The 26,222-nt window shown below is 37.3% G+C and overlaps 1 protein-coding gene across 1 annotated transcript in view; it reads left to right on the top strand.

Annotated features, from left to right (window-relative positions):
* The first annotated feature begins 3,394 nt into the window (after positions 1–3,394).
* Positions 3,395–26,222, top strand: part of SLC1A3 (solute carrier family 1 member 3) — a 64,119-nt gene continuing 41,291 nt past the window's right edge. The window contains exons 1-3 of the mRNA XM_050328332.1: positions 3,395–3,553; positions 5,224–5,498; positions 22,637–22,774. Coding sequence (XP_050184289.1) covers positions 5,318–5,498; positions 22,637–22,774 — 319 coding nt within the window. The 5' untranslated portion in view covers positions 3,395–3,553; positions 5,224–5,317. The remainder of the gene's footprint in view (positions 3,554–5,223; positions 5,499–22,636; positions 22,775–26,222) is intronic.

Genomic DNA, 26,222 nt, shown 5'->3' with positions numbered 1-26,222 from the left:
TGTCTTCAATAGAGCAATATAAAAACACAGGTGCCTAAGGCTATGTATTAGCTCTGACAAATATTTGCTAACTTGTGTGGTTTCATTTTGATCTCTTAGAAACTAAGTTTCTTCACTGATACAAGAATGTATAACAGTAATAAACAGTTCTAAGCTGAACTGGAGCTTGCAAGGGAACCATATATTTTCTTATTTTGTCCAACTTCATTTAAGTCTGGGGACATACTGACATGCCATTTACCGTGAATAAACATATTCTTTCACAAGAATTTTATTCCTGTTTTACCATTGTGGTATCAACAATACTTCACTAAGCTCCTGCCTGGAACCTCTGAACTTCCAATATTCAGCCAGTATTAATTTATAGTGCTGATTTATTAATGTGAAACCTGGGTTACTTCAAATGGTAAAAACTTCTTTCAGCTGGGATCCATGCACTCTCACACAGTCTTTATTGCTATCTGGGAAATTAAATGTTTGTACAGTTTGTTACTTCATTTCCACTTCTTGCATTTGCTACAACTGACTTCCCTGGGGTTTTGTTTGATAGCTCTTGTCAGCTGAAAATAACAATACTTTATGTTTGAACAGCAGCTTCCACGCTAATACCTTTACTTATTTTACAAAGGCACTCAGATACTGTGCCGACATGCAAAGTACATTTATTGACTGACTTTGTCAGCCAGAGTCAAACAGGGCTTGGGTTTGCCACAACACATGATTTCAGCTGGCTGAACCCACACTGCCTGGGAGGACAAGGTTCAAGCTCATGCCAGTCCTTACCCTATACCTGCATTTCCCTGCTTTGCAAGCCACCTGGTGCATTGTCAAAGAAGGGCTGAAACTGGAACCAAAGCATAGATTAGGGTGCTGAGCTGGTATGACATCACACACACACTCATCCAGGCCTTAGGTCATTCCTTGCAAATTTTTATGGAGAAAAGAAAACCCAACAAAACCTAACACTCTGAGGAATGCAGAAATTACTTTAACTGTGTAAAAGTGGTGGTTGCACCAATGTTGCTCTCTGTTACTTACAAAACTATCAGGGTTTTTGTATATTCTTAGGGTTGGCAGATCCAATCTAAAGTCTACAACGTGTCTAGCAACTTTTAATTTTTTCTGCTTAGAAATTAATACTACTGAAAATACTACAGATAGAAGCACTGAACTAATAACATTTTAAATTTGTCTTTGTCCTACTATTAAATGCTGCATACTAAATCTGTTAAATCTATTGTATATGTAAAAGGAAATTCCAGTGTATTTTAATTACCTGTATTGCAGGGTGACACTGTACGATGAACCCATTTGACTAATTTTTTTTGCTATCCAGGGACGTCTAAAATACATGAGGTTTTATAATATAAAGAATAATACTCTTCCTATAGTATAATTTCCCTGTATCACCATCGAAGTTATAATCAATAAAAGGAATTAATGTCAGGAGATAAAAGAGGGAGGAAAAAAGGCAGAAAAAAAATTGAATATATTGTCACTAAAGCGCTTAACATTCTGTTTTTCCAAGCACTGTGTAATAATATCTGTTGTTCACTGAGAGCTAATAAAAGTATCAATACTGAAGTTGAGCTGTATGACTGATTATTGTCTATTTTCATTTTGCCTCACTGAATAGCTAATCTTCTTACAAGATTATCCTCATTTCTCATAGACTCCTTTATTAATGAGAGTATTAAATGATGAAATACTTCTGGATCACCTCGTTTGGGGCCTGACCCCTGCCCCATTAAGGCAAGAGGATCATTACCATTCATATGAACAGAGGGCAGAGCCTATCTGTGAGGCTTCAGAGAAAGCATGCCATACTCCAAAAAGAAAGATCAAATGAGCAGATCATTAAAGGTCAAAGGTTAGTTAAAAGGTCATTTCCCATCTACAGAAAAAATGGTGAAAGTATTTAAAATCTAGACCACAAAAATTATAAAAATGAGATAGACACTTAAGCTGCCAGGTGCAAGAAAATACAGCATGTGTTTCTGTCCTTGCAACACAAGCTGTCAACATATATTCTTGATTTTTTTTTAAAGGCAATTAATAACTAATTTATATGTTTTCTTTCTTTCTTAAGTTAGACACCAAAGATCAAGATTCCATGGTACACAGTTAAATCTAAACCTACATTAATCATAAGAAAGCTTGGAATAATTCTAAGATTATTTTACTCTACATCATTATTGAATCACATTCAAATTAGAAGAGACTTTAGCAAAACCATTACTGTGACTAGTGGAAGTAAATATACTCTTAAATTTATTTTGTCTCTAACTGTACTTTGTGTGTCTAGTATAGAAGTGTTTTTCTGTACACTTAAAATGACTTCTTGGGAAACAAATTTAAAAGTCAACATAATCTATAAACAAACCTTTATAGATTAATATTTATAGATGAATTATATATTTAGCATAAATTTATATATATAATTTTCCATTTACAGTATTTGCCTTGTAAGGAAATACATTAAAATCTCGTGAAAGATCCACTGAAATATAATTATCAAGCATTTAAATCCGACTTTACCAATGTTTAAAAGGGAAGTGTTCCTCTAAAAAGGAAGGTTCTTTTGGAATTCCCCTGGCTCCCCCCAGCAAATATCTTTTCAACACCATGGACTTTGAAATGCTAGAAACACCGAAGGCCATTCATTTCTCGAAAGTGGATGTTTTATGCTTTTCCCTTTGTCATTCATTCTCTGGTATTGAAACAGGCTGAATGGGGGCTTGCTATCTCAGAGTTTAAATTGCCAAAGAAGAGGCAAGTCTTATCGTGTGTTTGGAGTATCTACAAGAAACATACAAAGAATTATAGTAGATTATGTTTTTCTCTATCCTTCACAATGCTCCAGTTGCTTCTGAAAGATAGGTCTGGTTCACCACCCTGGGAAGAGTAGATCTTGAGTTAACTGTCTTTAAGAGTTAGAAAATACGTGATAACCTCACATTGTGCCTCTTTCCAGAACAAAGTAGCATGCTCAGATATTTTATCATTTATTTTAAAAACCACAGGAATAGTGTTATATAATTCTGTTTAGGCTTTTCAGACATCCAGTCTGGAATGTCTAATAAAGAAGCGCTCCAGCCTCCCCTGCTCTGTGTGTGTGCGATCGCTCAATTCTTCCCGGATCCTGATTTTGCATTTCTAACGAAGCTGAACCGACAAAGCGTGAAAGTGGTCTAAAAGGAAAAACAAAGAAAGTAACCCTGCTTTCACTGTGCCAAGACTAATCAATATTCCAGGAGCTCCGCTTTCCCCTCTCTGCCGATGTGTGGTTTGCTGTGGGTTGGGCTGCGTGGGTTCCCCCCCCCCTTTTTTTTTTTTTTTTCTTTTTTTTTTTTTTTTCTCTCCCTTTCCCCAGCGCTGGGCTCACAGTCTCCTCCCCTTCCTTAAGTTACGGTGATAGTAAGCTGTCGTATTCCCCGACACGTGCAGCTTGTGTGTCCCGCTCGCTCCGCTCCGCAGCTCCGCGCTCTCCGCAGGGAAGCCCCCGGCTCGTCCCGCCGCCACCGCGCCCTGGGAGCTCCGCAGCTCTGGGAAGGTGAGCCCACCCCGTCCTCCCTCGCGGGATCCAGTGGGAAGTCCCGAGTTTTTTCGCTCCCTGCCTCTGTCGTACTCGATGCAGCGATCCTCTCGGCTGTACCCCGTACTCTTGCTTGATTTTGGTTTAAGTTAACGCAGGGCAGATTAGCCGCGTTTGAACGTCCTGCGAGGGGAAGGGACTGGGAATTACTACTTTTATTATTGTTCTGACTTACAAAATATTTACGCTAATTGTTCTGGGGGAAAAAAAAAAAAAAAAGAAAATCCTGCTTGAACGCAGTAGTCGTGTCCAAGGTAGAATACTTACTGATTTAAATATTCAGCTCATTCTCAGAATGTTTCCACTCTCTAAAGCAGCAAAGATTATAGTGTTCTGTTAAAATTCGGGGAGGATATTGCACTAAAGTGCCAATCTCGAAACATATGGTAAAAGCAACGATGAGATATCACCAAAATAAACTTGTTACAACATGAAATTTCGTTTAAAATATGCGGATTGAAACCCCTGTGTATTTATATTTTAAGTGCTTCCTTAAAAAAAAAAAAAGGTATTTAGTCACTTGATTTATGAAAAGTGAGATGTTGAACTGCTTATACGTGGAAAGAGATGAGAGACTTCAGCAGAAGCACCTATCTCCATTTATTAATTTATAATTTCTTCATAAAAACATACCAGTGTATTAACTAAGATTTCAAGAAAATGGAATTCTCAGTGTGGAAAATACCGTTGAGCAGGCTCCATTATTAAACAAATTCATACCCATCAACCACGAAAAAAACCCTATTTAAAATAGAAAATAATGTCTTAACGAAAAACTTTTATTACTAAAGCATTTTAAGGTTGATTTAGTGTGTGATTTCTTAAAATCAGACATGGTGTGATTTTTGGGTTGTCCTGCGCAGGGCCAGGATTTGGATTCAATCATCCTGATGGGTCCCTTCCAATTTAGTCTATTCTCTGATGTTATGATATATGCCCATAATTGCTATCAGGCAAGTTAAGTATTACTCTGAAATGTGAATCTGAAGTGACAAGTTAAGTGGGATGTTACGTCTGATGTTCTATGGATGTGCTCGGCATAGCTTACAATAGAGTTAAAAGATGGATGTTATTAATATAAAACTGTCAAAGTCCTATCTTTCAAACAATAGTTGACGGATAAATAAACTATTCCTGCTGCCTTTTGCCATGTGAAAAGGAGGAACTGAGCCAATTCATTCAGTGATTTAAAAATACCTGAAGTGCAGAACATTTTAAATGTACCAGTTCAAGCAAAATATTTCTTTCTCCAATGGTTAATGTGAATGTGAGCTAGATTTTTAAAAAAAACCCCTGATAAACAGGTTAAAAGCAAGCCTGAAAGATAGTTTTAAGCACTATAACATGTTAAGTTTCCATTAATTGTACTGATTTTATATTAGTATATCACTAGCAAATGGAAAGAAAAAAAAGCTGCTCCTGGGTTTTGCAGCCTAGCAGCAATTCAGGTTAATGTCTGAAGACACAGGACACCTATCTGATTGTATCAAAAACTGCAAATCAACAGCTTAGCTATTACAAACAATTCAATTTTACCGAAACATGAAGAATATTTGCTTCCATGTAAACATATGGCTAATCATTCCTGTAAAATCTTACTGCAATATTTGATATTTCTTGTCTTGCAGGTTTCTCCAGTACCTTCCACTTCAAAGAGTCTTCCACTTTCCTGAAAGGATATTGATAGAAGTTAATTACAAAAGAAAACTTTCGGCAAGATAGATGACTAAAGGTAACGGAGAAGATCCAAAACCTGGAAGTAGGATGGAACGCATTCAGCAAGGAGTCAGGAAACGTACACTTTTGGCAAAAAAAAAAGTGCAGAGCATAACAAAGGACGATGTTAAAAGTTATTTAATGAGGAATGCCTTTGTGCTCTTCACCGTTGTTGCTGTGATTCTTGGTGAGTAATTTGTTCAGTAGGAATATTCTGTTCTCCAATGCATTTGACAATGACGATGTGCCTGGGTGATTTTCATTACAAATTAGTTCCCAAATTCTTCTGCACTGATAAGAATGTTCTGGCTTGGAGAGTTTTGGCTTTGACAGTTGCATGTTGAAGTTTTAAGAAAGAGGCATTTAATTATTCTAATTATTCCTATGAATAATTTTGGTGAAAAACCAAAACCCCAGCTGTTTTATGGATTCTTTTCTTAAAGAATTAGATACAAAAGCTGAAATGAGTGTTTTCAATTATATCTTTTTCTGCCAAAGCCATTTACAGAAAAAAGATCAGAATGTAACTTTTATTTACCTAACCTATCAAAGAATTAACACCTTGCAATGACAAACAAAAATTCTCAGTGAATGAAATGAAGAGACATTTCTAAGCAAAGGCATGTGATAGAACTTCAGTCTTTTCAGTTTTCCATTGATAAATGTAAACCTAAGTACTAAATGCAAAGCAATTAAACCTCAGTGCAAGTTTATTCTCTCTCAGCCACTCACAATCTTACACAGGTATCTTTCAGGTGTAATTGGGGCAACAATGACAATGTTACTTATTCAAAGGACTGAAAGATAGCACCTGATTAAAGGCCTTTTAAGAGTATATAGAGAGGAATCCAGAACATCAAGCAGCATTTAGATTTGGAATGCACCAGAATGTAAACTTAAAACACTGCTACATCCTTTCAACTAACGTTAGAAAGAGAATCTTCTGAGAAAAACATGCAATTTTAAAAATTGGTTTTCCTTTATGTGATGACATGGTCACTCTTGAGAATTTTTCTCTGACTACAGATTTTCTAAATGGCACCATATGTTTCATGAAATAACTGTTCTTTGCAGGGTGAAGAAGAACTTTATGGCTTTACTGTACTACATTAACTTTTATTTTCTCAGTAGTTTAAAATATAAAACTGTGAATCTGTGCCTGATAATGAAAAAGCAAAAGTTAGCACCTAAATATAAGGGTCTATAACCTATGCCTCGGTAGGCCTTCATAATGCTGTTCTATATAGATCTTGCTATGTTTCTTCGAATCTTTTAGGTATTGAAATTCTAGGGCTTTACCATTGTTGTTGTTTGATGCCACATCTGCAGTGTTGTTTTAAATTAATTTCAGGTTTGGTGGTCTTTTTCTGGAAGACATTTATATTTACTGTACCTATTGGTAAAATAAAGTACTTTGTTTCTATAACAGTAATGTCAGTCTTTCATATTTATCAGCAGTATTTGATAATAAGTGTTTTTAATTCCTAAGAATTTTCCTCAATGTAAAAGCCTATTAATATCAGGGCTTAAAAAATTAGGTGTTTTATCTGCAATGGTAGGGAAAGGCAGAGCAAATTAAGCATGTTTTGAAATACTATCCAACCTCAAAGGAGTCAGTTCTTTGATTGTCACCTTTCCATACTGCATATGACCAACGCGCAATTTTTTCACTGTCCTCTGCCTTCAGAATGGCTCCCATAAATTTGTCAATGTGTGAAATGAAATTCAGACTACAAGTGTTTTTGCTGTTATTACATGTTCCAATTAGCTTTAGAAGACTAGTGACAGTCTGCCCACAGCTCCCCTACCACCTACAGGAATGGCAGAGTATCAATAGGGCTGGAACACAAGTTGGAGAACTAAGGAAAACATGCAGCCTAGGATGAGCCAGCTGCTCCTGTTCTGCTCATTAACCTATGGACATATCCAGCATAACACAAGGAAAAAAAGCCTTCTCATTATTCTGATGGAATGCTCAAAATTTTTCTCAGATTTGTTATTTGTGGTGTAGTTTTGCAGTGCTTGTGTATGATTAGAACAGTGAGTGCACTTTAAATAGTTCTTAAAAGGTAAGATTTGGGGGTTTTGAGAGTGTTTTGCTGTTGTGGAAATATTCAGAAGTAGGGAACAGTTGGCTGAAGAGTTTGGAAAGCACTCTGTGGTTGAACTCCATCTGTCTACTTTGGCAAGGACTAAGTTGTTATCATCACTCAGTTTTTTGTTGATCTGTAGAAAATCAGATGGCGGGCTTGATCCCTTTCCTTGCAGAATTAACCCACCAATTAGCACTACTGATTGTCTCATTAGAGGTGCTTGAATGTGAGTCCGGGTGGAAACCAAAGTGTATCCAGGCCTGGGTTGAAAGATTTACAAGAAATTGTGCTTAATGCTGTGTGATCTAAACAGACAGTTGACAGTTTTGGAGGCTCTCAGTCCAGGAGTTTTCATAGGGACCAAACTCAGAAAAAGCAAAATTTTAGTTTATAGGGAATGACATTTCTTCAGAGACATTTCTTTCACATCTCTTTTTTCAAATGATTGACATGGAAAAGCCTTTTTTAATAGAGCATTTCCCACTTCTTTTCTGAACAGGATTGATGCTGGTAGAGGTTAAGTTCATAGGATCTTAGCTTGGTTTCAGGACTGTAATTTATAATAGGCACTTGAGTTTGTGTTTGTGGAAACTTGCACTTTATTATGAAGTGGGTAGCTACAACATGCAATTCTTTGTGCTGCATACATATATTTTGCAGAGAGAGTAGAGTTCTTCTGGCATTCACATAAGCTGAAATACAGCTATGTACACTAATTTCTGCTGTTACTCTGATTCTAAACTGAATGCTAAGCTGCTACAGTACCAAGTAAATTAATTGTTTAAAAACCTATTGATGAAGATGCGAGAAGTTTTGATTCATTTTGAGAATTACTTAGCACTAGTCTGCATTTCCCAGAAACCTCATAGAAGGTCCTTCTGACTTCACCTTCTTCATAGGCAGGGTCTGCCTATCACATCATCATAATCAGTGTTACTCTTTCTTGTGAAATTTAAGTTCTTTTAAGCCCTTTGAGAAACTTTTGAGAAAAGCAGAGTCAATAACTGAGTTATGATGCAATTTTTCAGATTCTTCTGGTACACTTGAGAGAGACTAAATTAGTTTTCTGCCTTCAATCTTGTCAAGACCCAATAGATGGGAACAATTATGTGAGGCATGTTTGGGAAGTGGGGCACTGGTAAATTCAGAACATCATGGTGACCAGGAGCAATTTAAGGTAGGCTAGGGAACATGGTGGCTCATGGAAAATCTGCAGGAAGTCTTTGAAGTGCTAGCCAAATTACTGGCAAAATCTCAGGCAGTGCCCTCTCTCCCACGCTACTTAGAATCATCATCCTGTCCCCAAAATGCCTTCCTTTCAGATACCCTTCCTTTATCAGACTGTGTTGATTCTCTGCTACTTACCTCCCATTTTCTGAAAAATGCCACGGGAGTACAGACTTTACTCTGGCAGGACTCCTAAATGCCAAAGAATCTCCTGTGGATTCTGAACTTTTACTGAGGGAAAGACCGAGACACAGAGAGCTGCTGAGCAAAGATCCTCAGAAGCTGTTCACAGAGAAATACTGTTTTAATTGAGGGGCTCAGTGAAGTAGATGCAGGTTGTGAAGCAAGTATTATAAAAAGCAGTTTGTGCGTAGTTATTAAGCCATTATAGCTCCAATTTGTTAGCTAAAACGCTTTAGTTTTATGTTACCAGAGTTTTACATTGCAGTTGTCTGCTGGGACATTCAGTGGGGATGGAGATGATTCCAGTTCTGTTTTCTGATTACCTGTCCACTGATGGAAATGCAGGACTGGTTGTGTCACTGAAACGAGGTTTCTGTACTTGCCAGCAATCTCACAATGCATGTGAAATGTAGATAGGCCCATACAGCATCTGTTCTGCATGAACCATATGGAAGAGTCCAAAGCTTTCCAATGGCTCTACAAAAAACCCGAGTTGAAAGTATGGAAAGAAGACAGGAGAGATGAAGGCATTGACGTTTGCCCTTGTCCCTGAAAAATGCACACTGTTAAAGAAAGCCCATCTCAGCAACAGTCCTGGTCTGAGCAGTGGTTTAAAATGAGAGCTAAGAGGTAGAAGTCTGTAATACACAGATAGGCAAAACCCTGGATAACAGCCACAGAAAGGACAGTGTGTGGTGTGTCGAAGCAAAATCTTTTCTGCTGTTGACAGATCCTCTGTACCCACTGAAGGCTGAAGCTGGCATACCTAGGGAAGGGTATTTCATGCCATTATACATTGATATTGAACACCGAGATAATGCCCAAGGCAGCCTTGGTAAAATTTGCATGAGAACAAAGCAAAAATCCATTGCTAAAGGAGAAACAGCTGTGGGACTTGAGTTTTGGTGAGAGAATATGTTAAAACATGAAGAGAGAAATGTGACACCAAAAACCCCCAATGAGATATATGCAAGAAAATCAAGATAGTGTGGATATAGCTAAATTAATTCTTTTTACGCTGAACGCAGAGTCTGACTGTGCCCCAGTGCTCTCTTAAGGAACCTACCTAGCACAACTGATTTTTCAGTGAATGACAAAACCTTCCTAAGTAATATTCTGAAAAAGCTGCTAATCAAAACCTTATTTATTTTTGAAGTATAAAATAGTTATAATTTGGGGGGAAAACCTCATAAACTGCCACCCTAAAACTCAGAGTGACACTTAAAAATTCAAAAGAGATTATTCTTTACAGAACGGAGAAAAAACCATAGAAATACAAAGAACTCTAATTTCGTTATTAAGAAGCCAGTAATAAAAGTCAGACTGTAAATATGAGTAGTACTCTAACAGTTACTTGCAAAATTAAATTACGTTAATATATTGTCATAATCCACATTTCTTACCATTCACTCTGGTGTTAGTGAAATGAAACAGCACTGATTGTTAGACTGCCATACATAGCAGAGAGTAGCAACAATAAACTTGGCTACCTTGTGAATCACAAATATTTTGGAGGGAGCAGCTGTGCTTATATGCACAGTAAAAGATGCAAAGTGTTCTAAATATAGACTTAATTTTATTTGCTCTAAGTTGTAAAATTGCAAAGCACTGCTCAAAAGGAGTATGTCTGAGCGGTCATAAGATGGTCCAGAGAAACATTCATTCACTGCACTCTTCTTACAGCTTGCAAACAGGCAGTGGAGATTCTCAAAACGCTCTCTAGAATTTATTTATTTAATGCTGCTTCTTACAAATCACATTTGAAGGCTGTCCTGGGTGAAATGCAGGGCAGTGGCTGAATAAGACACTTAGGATGTGGTTTCTCAGAGATTTTACAAGAAAATTCTCTGAATGCCAGTAGAGTATGGCCATCCTGCTGTCAGTAAATATGTTACAGCTGAAACAGTGGTCATCTGAAAGACTCAGAAAAACTTTGGTGTTGAGCACCAGAGGAGACTGAAAAAAACATTTCAGCATGAGATAAACTAGTATTAGGGCTTATCAGTCCTTTCCATTTTTCAGTAGGCATGGACTGTAATCGCTATGGTGACTGCAAAGCAGCACAAAATCATAAGTAAGGTGCCAATCGTTTGTATGCTGAGTAAATGTTTAACATTGTTAGATCTTCACCTGCACTTTAGCTGCTGTAAAGCTGGGATGAGCTGTCATCAGCACTGAAATGCTTTTGAGTTGGCCACAGTGAAGGTGTGGTTGAAGACACATTTTCAGTTGTTTAGGAATTCCTGAAACTTTTATTCATTTGGCTTAAACTTCTCACATAATTTCTTGAAATAACCTAGTATCTGAAAGTTTCCAGGGATTATATGGTACCAAATTAAAAAAAAAAAAGTTTTTGTAAAACACGTCTTTTTAGGTGAATCACCATAAAGTGCATTTAAAAAGCTGTACAAGAAACCCAAAATTAAAAAGAGGTAAACAAATGAATTAGATCTTCTAGATATTAATAACGTTGCTATAAAAAAGTAAGATATAAATGCCAGGATTGTCAAAATTTTCACTGCAGCATAGACTTCTAGAGCTGTAGCTGAGACATACTGGCTTTTTAATATTTTCATGCCCCATTAAAAGAAAATCAGATGTTTTGGAACTACCAGCTGTATAAAATAATCCCTTACTCACAGTTGTTGTATATCCTATGTCCATCCTCCCCGTGCTTTTCATTTACTGTGCATTTCCTTCAGGTTTTGTATTTAATTCCATTTTAGATTACAGCTCAGTAATCTTAAGTAAACTTAAAAGAAGCCAGACAGTGAGGTGCTGGAGCATGTCCAGAGTCACACAATGAAGCTGGAGAAGGGTCTGGAGCACAAGTCTGACACAAGGCACAACTGAGGGAGCTGCGTATCTTTAGTCTGGAAAAAAGGAGGTTGAGTGGGACCTTATCACTCCCTACAACCACCTGAGAGGAGGTTGTAGCCAAGTGGGCATCGACCTCTTCTCCCATGTAACAAGCGATAGAATAAGGAGAAAAGCCCTCAAATTGCACCAGGGGAGGTTTATATTGGATATTAGGAAAAATTGCTTCAGTGAAAGGGTTGTCAAGCGCTAGAACAGGCTGCCCAGGGAAGTGGTGGAGTCACCATCCCTGGAGGTATTTAGAAGGTGCATTGATCTGGCACTTAGGGACATGGTTTAGTGGTCAGGTTAGCAGTGCCAAAGCTAAGGGTTGAACTTAATGACAGGTCATTTCCAACCTTAAGATTCTATGATTCTTTGGGATTTGGCATATTTTGTAATATATTTGTCCCACAATTCAGTTTAATGTGGAGCTTTGGAGCAAAAAGGCAATGCAAGGGATAATTAAAAGAAAAAATAGTAAGAAGCCAAGAGATTTTTTTGTCCCAAACCAATGTCTGCGACTGTGTTGTTGAAAGAATATGCTGTAGTGTCTAGGTTGTGTATTGGAGAACAACTAAGCTCCTCACCAAAGACTTTTAAATTATTCATGGATACAACAAAAATATATGGTATGAAGTAGGGAAGAAACTGTGGAAAATAGTGAAATAGTAAATGGACTTTATTTCAGAGAAATTTTACTAAGAGCTGGATTATTCCATTTAGTATGTCAGCTCATCAGACCTGAAGCTGTACAGTTTCTACTTTCAGTCAACACAGTGAAACCACAGGGTGTGTAACCTTTTAAAATCCATACAAGAGAAATTTATTTTGGTGATAGGTTTTATAGGACTTTTTAGAATAAAAGAGTGAAATAATAAGTCTGATGAACTGTTCAATAGGAAAACCAGAAGGATAACAGGAGAAATTAGGATCGTAACAAAATGTTACTACTACTCATATTATGGTTGTTCTCCTTTCCTTTAGCACGAGTTATGTTTACCTTTTGAATTCTTGGTCAATTGTCTACATTGAGAAAATACATTATCTTGCTTGACATTTGACATGCATATGTATTTTCTATTGGGATGGGTAGGATATCCTAAATTAAATTTATCTTGAGAGTTACAAAGCGTGTGCTTGTTTTTCACCATTTACTGTAACTTGGCATAACTGAAAATTGATTTATTTTAAAAAAGTCTATGAAAGATTGGGCTCAAATGTTAAGCATTATTTACATTGGAACATAATCTGATCCCTCAAGCTGGCTCTAGTAAATGCTCTTTAAGCAGCCACAAGGGTTAAATGTAAAAAAAAAGAGTAGAATTGCCTTCATATTGTAGTGGCATTACTTAAGCAATTCCTGGAAGTGCTAACCAAAGGTAGTTGATAAATAAGGCTACTGCATACATTTTGATGTCTTTTACAATAATTTTGACTTGGGAATACATACATCAAACAGACATGAATGTGCAGTCTAGTCCTTCAAAGCCTACAATGTAAGGAAAGGAAGCTGCACATGGAATCCAGATCTCAGAGCTGCATGTTGTTTTAGTGCATAATCTAGAGCTGGAAGACTTAAAAGGTAACTCTACAAGTCCACAGCCTAAGCATGTAACTGCCTAAAACTTGCCGGGAGAAAAATAGACAAACAAACAAACAGGTTTACATTTCTACTCCCACACCTTTCTAAGTGAGTCAGGAGCATGCCAGATATTTTTCACCCAGTGAAGATCCGGAAGCACAAGAATCCTTGCCTTGAGGATAGTGTCAGCAGCACTTCAGGGGTTGGGTTACTCTTTTCCTTCCAAAAGCCAAGTTACAGGAGGATGCACTTCTACCATTTCTTTGAAAGCTGTTTTATCAGGCAGGAAGAAATGCAAGACATCTAAAGAAAAATTTATATACCAAGAGAGCAAAAGGCAACATCATGTTTTAATCTGATGGCTAAAATAGCAGGGAGCTCCAGGCTGTGAACTGAACCTTTGAGCAAGAACAGGAACCTAGGGCATCCTGAGCTCAGTTGATTCTGTGTATTCTGTGTGTGTCTGTTGTGTTCAATTTTTAGTCCCTCAGAACTGGGAATTAGGCAAGTTGATGTTCAGGTCACGGCAATTCTGAGAAAAACACAAGCAAAATGGTGAGAAGTGAGGAGTCTTCCAAACCAAATGAAGAAGTACCCATTAACTTTATAGATTTCCAGATCTAAGCTTTTTTTATCCGGAGGGATTTTAAAGGTCACAGTTTGGACTCAGGTACTTACTGTGTAATTAAGTATTGTTCCAGGTGCAAGTTTTCCTGTGCCATTTCTGTGACCTTTAAGATGGGGAAATTCTACCATTCTGAATAACACCTAACAGTGAGAAGAGAGGTGCCATTACTTACATGGAGGCTACATCTAAATTAATTGTTACATGTTAACTCACAAGAAGTTAGGCATAATACCTCTTTTTAATTGACTGAAATAAAACACTTCTGGAAATCCTTGTGTTGGAAGAGGCTGTTAGCTAATAAACTAAATAGATGGAAAGTTCTAGTTATGAATACTTTCAGTGTCGTAGTAACAAACTCAAACAGTTAGGGATTGGAAGTATCCTAGCTAGCTGTCCTTTTCAGGAGATGCTAACATGATTCCAGGAATTTCAGCCACAAAATTTCAGCCTCATTTCCTTATGGAAAGAATTCACTGAATGACAAATCAAACATAAATAAAGGGTTACAGTAATGCTTTCACCTGATATGTCTTGTGTTCTACAACAGGAATTGCTTCTTTTCAGTCTATCCAGGTTGCTTGGATGTCTCAGCAAAATATTGGATTAAAAAGATTTTTTGAAATCTTTTAACAAAGTCTGCCACGTGTTAAGTTCTGTGAACCAAATAGGTCTAGCATAGGCATATCTTGATTCAACAAAATTCTTAATCCTCAGTGGCAAACATGTCAGTTATGGATTTAGAATATCAGCACTAAGCTAAATTAACAGGTGGTTTTGTAGGAATTAAAAGTTGGGCTAGCTCCATAGAGATAAGAATGCGTAATTTGAATGTCCTGCTAATGATGGTGTAAAACTGCATATCAAGACAGCCTAGCCTACAATGAACTGTTTGTAGTGTATGTCTAAGCTAGAATTAAAAAGAACAAAGGCAAATCTCAGTGTCTAAATTCAGGCTCTCTGTTACTCTACAGCAGAAGTTCCTCAGAGGGGAGCTCTGTTTTCTGTGCATGTTTGCACAGAGTTCTTAGCCCTGGGGGATCTCAGTCTCATTGACTGCCATTCTTCAGTGATACTATAATGTAAAAAAGACAAAATAATATGGATGGGCAGCTGTAACTGTAGTGGGGAAAAGCAGAATTCAGTGCTGTTACGGAATATGTCAGTTCCCAGTTGAGTTAAAGCAGGAACAAAAGAAATGTAAAGGCAGGAAGGGAATTGTGTAAACTTTCAGAGAGCAGCTTTCTTATCTGTTGGCATCTATATTTTACGGGAGTAGATACATTAACATTAGTCAAGAATGTGAAGCAGCAAATTAAAGCCAGGCAAGAAAGAAAGAGTTATTACAGTAACTTTGTAAGGCACTGAATAGTACCTTAATTCTAAATAATACTTAATAAAACATAATCTGACATGTATTATGAATGCCTGATCTTTTTTATATGCATAGTAAGATGTTATTCCTATATTTTCATGGAATTATTTGCTATTTTTTGCATTAAAAAACCCATTCTATAGCTCAGAGACTAACAGGAGTACATAAACTAGGCATAGTTTGTCTTTCAATGAAGTCTCTTGTCTGAGGATGCAATTGGGAATAATGTCCCTATTCCATTAAGAACAGTCTACTTCAGTGCCAGCAGTGAAAACTCTTCTTCGTTCCAAATCCTCTACAAATGCCCTGCTATTGCTTGTATTAAAAAAAAAAAAAATTAAAAAAAGAGAGTGAGAGGGAAATAAAAGATGAAAAATTAGAAATAAATACAGAAACAGTTCAAGGAAAACAAGGGAAAAAGTAGAAAAAAAAATGAAGGCAAACAGAGAAGTAGAAGTTGGATAAAAAGAGAATAATCTTTTGGACGTGTTTTCAAAAAAAGAAAATTACCTCCTAATTGGGGAAGAAGGGCAACTGAGCCAAACAACTAGAGCAGGGGAAAAGTGTGTGAGTCTAACATTGGAACAAAGAACAGTGAAGGACAGATTTCAGTGATTTCTTTACAAACTTCGTAATAGCACTCAGATGCTGTTATATCCTCAGATTTGGTGTAAGAAGTGTCCAGTTTAGGCAGTACCTGGTAAAACAATGATTTTACTAGTTTCCTAGGTACATCTATTACAGCTGTTCTCACTGCTTCAGACTCCCAGTTCCAATTGTATGCCCTCTGTCCACAAAATCCAAGGAGGAACTGCTGTGTCCGCAAGTAAAGGCAGCATACAAGTGAAGCTATAAAGGTGTTTCAGGTATTCAGGCTCCTCCAGAGGTAGGCAAAGGGTTTGAGTGTCTTAGTTTTGAACTGTGAGCTAAGTGCATCTGTATCAATGTTAATCTAGCTCGGAAGGCCTGTAAAATACTTTTATTATAAAACACCTCTGGATCTTTGCAGATTGTCACGGAATAGTGATATTAGAATTCTGGTGTGGGTTTTTTTTGAAGGCAGTATCTCTCGCAGGACAAAATAAGTCTTCAAGGTCAGGTTCCAAGGGGCAGGTGTTCCTGGCAGACTGTGACTGCAGTCACATTCTGACTGTGTCTCTGTGTTTCCTCAGCAGAGCTGTGAGCACCACAGCCCTCCTGTGACCCCTGAGCAGAGGTGACAAACTGACTCCTTCTGATGCAGTCAACAACTCTTTGACATCAGTGTGACTCTTAACTCAACTATACTTTTCCTTTCCTCTGGACATTTTTTTTTTTTTTAACAGACCCCAGATCTTTTCTCTATCCAAGTCATGACTAGGATATCTAGTTCTTCTGCAGTACTTCTCCCATGACTCCCCTTACAGTATCTCTCAGGCAAAGGAGAATTAGCTGCTTACGTCCAAATTAAACCCATATTCCACTTCAACATAGACATCTAATGGAGCAACTTGGATCTCATTAACTTGGAGTTCAGTAAGCTCTCTGCTGCAGTTGCATCATGCAGTCAAAGCCTGGTATTAAGGTTGAAAAAATGGTTTCAAAGGGAACATACTTCCCTACCTACATAGGGAAAACCAGAAAGCAAGGAAGGAGTGGGTGATATACAATGCAGTAAGGATTCAATATAAAATCATGGAACAAAAATTATGAAGATCAAAATTACGCATTGTGTGGTTCTCGTGGCAAGCAAAGGAAAAGATTAGGAAAGATCGGGATTTTGTCGGCACCTTGAAATAATTCTTATCATTAAAGAAGTTATTTACTTTTTTGTCTGAAGTAAATACAGTTGTGGACTTATCTGAAATTGGTTGCTAGAAGAAAAGGTGTCAGAACAAAATGGTAAATTAAGCAGAAACAAATGACCCAAAGAACAAAAGCAGTCATTCCAGAGCTCTGCAGGAACATACGAATGAAATGGTTGTGCAGCTAACAAAAATATACAATGTCCCATTAAACTGGTACAAGCCTGATTCTCTTGATGGCTGTAGCCTGATTTCTGTTATAGAACAAAATGTTACTTGCTTGCTGATTACAAGGTTTTCTGGAACTGGACTATTATCAACTCTTACCTTAGTGCCCTGTTCTATCTAGTTTAAGATATTTTCCAGTTATTTTTGAAGTTTTCTGTTTTCTGTTGGAAAAGAAAAAGTAATTTTGTACCTCATCTATTAAAGTAAAGGAAAATGTTATGGACCTCATTTAGCAGTATTTTGAGATTCACAGTAAAAAGTGTGTGTAACTCTCAGTAGTGTGTTCTGATTGAACTGGCAAGCACTGATAAAGAAAAAGCACCTCTTGCACCATCATTGATATAACACCTAGGAATTTCCTCTTGAAATATGCTCAAGTGATGTTTGATCAATTAACAAGTAAAACTGCTAGATTTTTCTAGTTTCTGTGTGAAAATACAGCAGAGAGCATGGACATTGTATGGAATATTAGCTCCAAGTAATTGTGTGGTATTAATTCCTGTGTGATTCTGAAATAAGATAGAGACCAGAAGCTCGTAAGAATTCATTTTGAATAACTTAGACTTAAAATTGTTTATTACTTGAAGCAATGAAAAAAGCAATCCTCTCTCTATTAAGTTTTTATATCTAATTCTTCTGAGTGGGCCAAGGAGGAGGATAGATGTAAGCTTCCCTAAAGTTCCTGAATGAGCATTTAGATGTGGGTAAAGCCCCATCTCTCATCTTCTAAGAGTCGTGATTCTTTTTTTTTTTTTTCAATTGATGTGGTGTTTTAAACTCATGTGTAGGTATGCAACTCATTTCATCTATGCAACAGAAAGAATCATGTGAAACAGCTCTCTATTACTGTGAGACCAGGGCATTTTTGTAAACAATTAAGAACTCCATTTTCTCCATGGAGGATTTTGAAGTTAATTTTCAAATTCAATTTAGGAAATTATGTGATTACTTTTTTTAGAAAACCATCTCCACAATACATGTTCCTAAAAAATTAATATTACAAAAGTATTTTCTCTTGCTACTTCAAATCCTGATTTTATTTCTCACTTCATCACGTATTAGTGTTAATCCATTAAAAAATTTTTATATAGATGGTTGCATGTTTCTTAGCCATTACAGGTATATCCATAGTTTTGAAGATCTGATATGAAGTCTTTATTGTTTCTTTTCTGGTACCCAATCTAGAAGTGAAGACCATAAACCATTCATCAAAGTCTTTCTGTTTTTAGAATAAGGAATTCCAAATAATATCTGCCATTTTTGTAATTTTCATCCCTTTACTATCACAACCAGAATTATTTTTACCTTCTACTCTCTCAAGTTTTAAATCTGCTCTTCACTGTATTCATTTGAACATCTACACTGGTATAAAAATATGATAAAATTATTTAGTTCAAGGGTTGTCTTCATTGTCATCAGGATTATCTGCAAATAAATTTTTCCATAAACTTGACTGTATCACTGACAAGAACTCCTCAAGAATCTTTTTACGACTTCATTCTCATTTGCTTTATCATTATGAACTGTGGTTCTATTGGTTCTATTATACAAACTATACACATGTATAGAATTCAGCTTGTTAGCTTAAACAAGCACTACTGATTTTTGTCCAGAAAAAACCTAACAAATTCTGTTGAGAAATCTGCTCTTTCCTGCAGTGCAGAAATGGTACACCATTTACCATTTGAGAAGTCAGGCTCTGATAGCCTTGATTAGTTGTTCTTTTCTGTTACAAAGGGTAGACAGAAACCTGCACAGCAAGTTTGGGGGAGCTTGTTTCACACAAGGCTTTGTTTTATTACAATTTTCAGAATCAACCTGAAATTTGAAACTTTTACTGAGAAAGGCCAGTTCCAATATTTAATCTTCCCTGTCTTGATTATGCACAGTACTAAACACTAAAACTCTTACCACACACAAAGTACTGGATGGTTGTTGGAATACTCCACACCTTCCAAAGGTTTACTACCTCCTAGCAGGTCTTGTTTCACAGCTTTATTTTGATGCTTCGTCATTGTGTCTATCTTTAAATCGTCATTGTGCGCTGCGATCTAAGCCTGTGAATGTTGGTTCTGAGAAGTTATTTCAAAGAAGACAAAGCTGCCTTGCCAAGTTTGACTTTTCTGTTTCAAGAACACAGTTTTTGTTAACAAACCTTTGTCAGACAAGATGTAATATCCAGTATCTAGGTATTTAAAATCAGAACAGAAAATAATGTCCAATCTTCATTTAATCAAGAGAGATTGGTAAAATCATGCTGTTCTACTTTCAGTAGCACACACTACAATGAGGAAATAATTTGCTTGAATTTTTTCTTGAGCTGCTAAGATCACCGAGTGAACACAATTAATTTTCAGAAATATCTATGAAACAACTACTACCATACCTTCATTACAAGCAGGGAAACTGAGTCAGAGAAAGGTTCCCATGTCTTAGGTGTAACTGCATACAAATTAATAGCAGTGCTAAGATTAAGGCTGAAGAATTAGTAGCTGTTGGGTGTTTATCCATTTCAACAGAATACACTACCAGGGCATATTTTTTTCACATTGCAGAAATTCTTTCTGTAAACTGCAGTGCTGGGCAACTCTGTAGTTAAGCACAGAGCACTTGAGGACAAAAAAACCCAGATAGTTTTTGGCTCAACAGGTTTACATACAAAGTTCAGAAAGTCACTCTCACTACCAATAATACTCATTCAAACCACCATCTGGTTCTCTCTTAGGTAATTTCGTACTACTTGGGCAGTAGTGGAACAGATAATCTAGCCCTTATAGCATAACATAAGGACTAGCTCTTATAGCAGCCTCAGAAACCCTTACCAACCTCAGCGAGGCTTTGTACTAGCACAGAGATTAATTCATGTGGAACTAATTGCAGAACTGTGGCCTAAGTAAGAAACCAGTCTAGCTCTATTTGCTTGTTATCCAGTTGTCAAAATGTAGTGCTCATTAGGTGCAGAAACAAAAGGTCCAGATGGATTCTTTATATCTGAGAAATGTGTTTCCCATATAAAAAGAAAATAATGAGTAACACTTCAGTGGAATTTAAAATCTTATTGAAAAGAAGGGAAACTCTTAAACTCTTTTAAACAAGAATAATTCAGAGGCCTTTCCTCTGCATTTTATGATGTAATTTTACCTAAAAAAGAACTGCTTATGCAAAATGCACTTTGTCTACCTGAGACTGTAGAACATGAATGAGACTAAACCAGATGCTTTCTAGTCCTGCCACTCTCTTCCATAGCATGAACTTCATGCTTGGTGGCAATTGCACTCTAATCACTTTTCTCCCATTTTGTAACTCAGATTTTCTGTTTTATGCAAGATATTTCTGGATTCCTCTAGCTTAAACAACCTGCTGAAGTCCCTAAATCATGATCAGATAGATAGAGGTCACTAAATTGAGAATTACAGCTGTTTCCTTACATCAGCAGATGTCAATAAGCTAGAGTAGAAGGTGTAACAGCATATTTTAACCAGCAAAATTTGGTATGAAGATATTATCTGCTCTTTGGATGTACCAATCAAAAATCTGATTTTAAAAAAGAGCAAACCACAAAGTGATTAAGAGTTGGAACTTTTAATTTCCAGAAGTGTTCAGTGGTACAGAATTTTCAGGTTGCACTCAAGTTCTGACAGGATCTAGAAGGGAGCTTGAATGCTCTGCTACCTAATGTCACTGAAGAGGCAGTTTCATGGAAAATTTTAGGAAACTTGAGTCTGGCTATCCGCCGGAAAGGGCAGTCCCACTCTTCTCCAAGGCACATTTTTCTCTGTGAAGGTACCAATATTTGTGCAGCCGTACAAAAAAAAGTTGCCTCAGGGAATTGACCTGGCTAAAAATTTAACCAGTCAAATACATTCTTTATGCAGCAGGATCAGTCCTCTGATCCAGTTTTCTGTACAGTCACAGTTAACCCAAACGCAATTACTAGACAGTGGGGAAGAACATGGAGTCATAAATGGGATGGAGAGATAGTTGAGTTTCACCATCTAAGTGGTTAGTGCGTTCCAGATAAAGCCATGTGTTGTTTGGCTTGATCTAGAAGATGTACATCAGATAGGCACTAAGCCATTTAACAATTGCAAATTGCAATTGGTTATGTCAATTAACCAAATAACTAACTAAATACTCAAATCAAGCTGATGGTGCCAAGTATAGGGCAAAATCTGCAAAGCTGTAGGTGAGAAGTTTATATTGCCACACATCAGCCCATCTTTGGCTTCCATTTGTAAATGTATCTCAAGCATCATTTATCTGTTCACAGAAAGATAAATGAATCCAGGCATTCCCTTACTCCTGTCCCTCAGGCATTGAGACCCACCACTTAATCCTCAAGCAGGACCTTCCAACCCTGATTAGCTGCTTCTTTGCAAGTGCCAGTGTTTCTGAAGGTGGGTGTGCTTAATACCACTTACCTCCTGCTGATGTTTGACTATGAAAAGACCAAACCACAAGGGGATTCTCAAATACGTCTGCTCTGGTTATCTCCTCCAATCTGAAGCACATCTGCAGGATCAGGCCCCACAGAGTAAACAGGCATGGACAAGACTTCTGCAGACTGGTAGCTAGTATGTGTATGCATTGCATGTGTGATTACACTCAAAATCCCAGAACTCAAAGCACTTGGCTGTAGTAGCAGGGATTGTTTCCTTTTGGTTAGTGCTCAAGATGTACCTTTGACAGTAATCCAGATTTCAAAAAACAGCAGCACAAATAGCCTTCTGAATATCTGTCCTGGCTCCAGCCAGGACAGGCATAATTTTTGCAGTAGCGAGAAGGGGGCTTGGCCAGGGCCCAGAAGTTATTCTCTATCCCCTCACCTCATTTTCTGGTGACAGGAGAAATGGTCCCTGCAGAGTCACAGAGTGTGGCAGCACATTGGGGTGTTGTCAGGGGTTTCTAGGTGGTGAGCAGTCATGTGCGAATTGCTTGACTCCTGTACACTTCGTTATTAAAACTGTTCATTTTCTTATTTCGTTGCTGTCTCCAATAATTTATTCTTCTCTCAGACCGTGATCTTTACCTTTTGTGCCTCCAGTTCTTCTCTCCATCCCGCCACAGAGGAGGGGCGGGGAGGGGGACAGGGGTGTGAGTGAGCAGTGTGGGGTTTGTAGTGTTTTGTTGGGAACACTAAATTGGGGAATACTGTTACTAAACCGTGACAATAACTGCCTGGCTTCAGTAGGACTACTCATATTAGTAGCTATGATATTGGAGAAAAAAAATTGGGACTGCAGCCTGGGGTGTAAAAACAACTGCATGTTACAATCAGATATGTGGAGTAAGGACTCTACAGATATTCATGTTTAGGTGTTACTACTACTTTAAAAGAGTAAGTAATGATATCTTTTCCCTCTCTTCAGGTGTAATCCTTGGATTTTCTCTCCGATCATATAAGATGAGCTATCGGGAAGTGAAGTACTTTTCGTTTCCTGGAGAGCTACTCATGAGAATGCTGCAAATGCTGGTTCTGCCTCTAATTGTTTCCAGTTTAGTCACAGGTAAACTTGTGAAAACAAAAGACCCTACACTTTTTCTGTTCTTTTAAATAATTTGATAAGGATGCACATACCAAAACACACAAATTAACATTCCGTGTCCTAGAAGTGTTATAACCTGCAGAAAGAGAGTTCATTGCTATTGTTATTTTAGAGACAATGTAATAAGACTTTTGAATTAATATGCAGAGAAACTGAAAGATGCTTTTCTCAATTCCAAGACACTCTAACTGTAAGAGCTACTCTATGTAGGTGCTATGAAGCTGACTCTGTACTCCACTCTCTTGTCTTACTTTCTGAGCAGCTATTTCCTCCACAATGTCCTATTGTTATCAAAGATAACGCATCTCAAAAAAATAGTTCCAAAAGCCAAGAAGGTTGAAACTGTTGATAGTAGGCAATAACACATTACTGTAATCCCAGAAATGTAAAACATCTGTCTAATTTGTAATCTTTTGGCATCAGATTAGGAAAAATAAAATCATGTCGTATCACAGAATCACAGAACATGCTGAGTTGAAAGGGACACACAAGGACCATGGAGTCCAACTCTTAACCCTGCAAAGGACCATCCTGTGTTGGAAGGGACCTTAAAGGGCATCTCGTTCCAATCCTGCCATGGACAGGGAAACCTTCCATGACCAAGTTGCTCAAAATTGTATCCAGCCTGGGCTTCAACACTTCCAGGGATGGACATCCACAGTTTCTCTGGGCAACTCGTTGCAGTGCTTCACCACCCTCACTGCCAAGAATTTTTCCTAATGTTTAATCTAAACCTACCTTTTTTTAGTTTAAGCCATTCTCCCTTCTCCTATCACTTCAAGCCCTTGTTAAAAGCCACTCCGCACTTTTCTTGTAGGCCCTTTAGGTACTGGAAGGTGCTTTAAGTTCTCCCCAAAGCCTTCTCTTCTCCAGACTGAGTAAACCCAGCTCTCTCAGCCTGTCCTCATAGGAGAGGTGTTGCAGTCCTCTGATCATTTTTGTGGCCTCCTCTGGACTTGTTCCAATACGTCTGTGTTCATGGGTGATAGATGGAATAGACTGGATAGTTTGTAAGAAAATTCCATCAGTTCTGTTTTCTTTCTTCTGGTCAACAACTTTATTAAGCTTTGAAAGCTCCTTTCCAAGTTGTTCCTTTACCTAGTGATATGATATTTAATTTCTTATGATGATGTGTGCATTGACATTCCTCCTAAGTTTCATGAAAGACCTCTCAAATTAGTTAATAATGTTCAGGATGTACCTATGACATATTTGCTCTATCAATTATTCAAAGAAAAGAAAGCGTAGACTTCATTCTATCAACAAATAGTGGTACATCTTGGAGAACTTAATCAAAACCACCCACTGTGCAGTCCTAGGCCCTAAAAAACCTAATACACTACCTTGATTGTCAGAGGATCCAGAGACTAAAAGTTCTCTGTTTCACTGATTTTCAAATATATTAATATTAAGATTTTTTAAAAACACGAATGGGCGCAGACTCACATCTTCACATAAACCACAGATTCTCACCTACAAAAACATTTGCCTTTTCATATTTCAAGGAGAAAGTGAAAGTTATTTCTATACATGCACTTTATATGGATACTGAAAATTAAATGAATACTGAAACTAGGGAGAAATTTATAAATTTCATAGGGGAGATAGTGGTAGGTTTTATTCCCAACCAGTGTCTTACTCTGTTACATGTCATATCTTATTCCTATCATCTTGTCCCTTTCATATGCAGAACTCCCCAGGTTTGCTAGACACTGATAGAAGAACCATTAAAAGCAGAAAAGGATTTCCGTTTTATCCTTTTTCAGTGTCAACTGAGACTGGCACTGCTGCTCCGTTTTGCAGGATGAGTTCTTGCAGGAGAATTTACCTGATCAATTCTCAGTTCCTCCTAGCTCTGCATTCGTATTGGTTCTCTGAATGAGCTCAAGGTAAACCAGGAAATTAGGTAGATCATTGTATACAAGGATTTGAATCATTTTTCAGTATTCTAAGTAGAAACACTTTGTTCAGGTAAAGATCAGCAGATCCACCTTAGTCAAAAGTATCACAAGGAGCTGGTCTTTTGATAAAACAAGTTCATTGGCTGTATCACCAGGTCTCAGTACAGATTTTGTGAAATATCAGAACAATGAGTTTCTAATACTATTCTGAAAAGCATTTCATTCTCTGGATTCAAACAATACCCTTCTTTTTGATGGTTGGAGGGGGGGTTGCCTTTAAAGTCTCTGGACTTTTTTTTTTCCTCTTTTCATGACAAGCACTTCCTTTATTATAGAAAGGCATGTGGCAAAGAGAAATCTTGTTTATCTGGACGATTTGTCCTATTATCATACAAGTGCCTTACAATATTAAATGGATTATTCTTAGCACTTGTTCTTAGTGTGCTACTGTGCAGTTTTATGTACACTTGGATTCTTTTTTTACACAGAATGGGATAATTCGTTGCATAAAAGTCCTATGGTTCTCAAATCAGTCTTAAGACCACTCAGTATCCATGAAACAAATCTCTTATTTCCTGTATTTTGTTTGGCAGAGCAAAGTGGATGCCTCTTAACTAACCTCAAAAGGATTCCTCCAGGATCTTTATGCTGATAACCTACTTGCTTGTCCCAAATGTCAGTTATTTGAATAAATAATTTGCTGTTTGCAGGTATTACAGTGTCTCCTAGGTACAATCTTCTGTAATTTGTAATTTGTAATTATGCAAAATGTGCTGAGTATAACTGTATGGCAATATCAGAACATAGAGTCTCTGAGATGTTAGAAATTGACTGGGCGTGATTACATTCCTTTGCAAGTGTTGTGGATGTCAAAGAAATTAGAACAATAAGATCAAAATAATGGTTATAGAAGCCTTGGGCTGTTACATAAATAAAGGATAAACTGAGAAACTCAAGACTTTTGCTGCACAGGTAAACAGTTCTGTTAGATATTCACAGACCTTGGATAAATAAACTATCAAGGGTGAAGTCAACCCAATCACGTTTCTCTATCCCCTGTTTTGGTACTGTCATGAAAGAAACAATCACATTCAGAGGTTCATAGTAACATTTGCCTCATGACTTACTATTATTGCACGTGGTTCAAGCAGGTATGCAGTGTTCTCCGTGAGATTCTATCTTCTGACGAACATGTTACCAGGCATGTACAAACATCTGCTTGGGAGAAAGTAGAGGCTATTTGCATACCATTCACCATCTTTTCATGTTTATAGGAAAATATGATTATGTGCTTATCTATATTATTTATCTCTTGTGGTCTAGACATAAATTCAGCTGCATACTGTGTGTTGGTCTTTATTATCTACAGTCTTTAAAATGACAGAACTCCTAAGTCATCATTTCCAGTCAGTATCTCTTATAAAGTCAAGGGCAAAACAAAAACGTGGTATATGAGAAGCAGCATAAATAACCAAAGAAATAAATGAAATTCTCATTTGGTTTATATT

The sequence above is a fragment of the Myiozetetes cayanensis genome, unplaced genomic scaffold (assembly GCF_022539395.1).
Source record: "Myiozetetes cayanensis isolate MyiCay16 unplaced genomic scaffold, myiCay2020 scf4, whole genome shotgun sequence".
In the NCBI taxonomy this organism is placed as follows: domain Eukaryota; kingdom Metazoa; phylum Chordata; class Aves; order Passeriformes; family Tyrannidae; genus Myiozetetes; species Myiozetetes cayanensis.
This window is presented reverse-complemented; position numbering and strand designations above follow the sequence as displayed.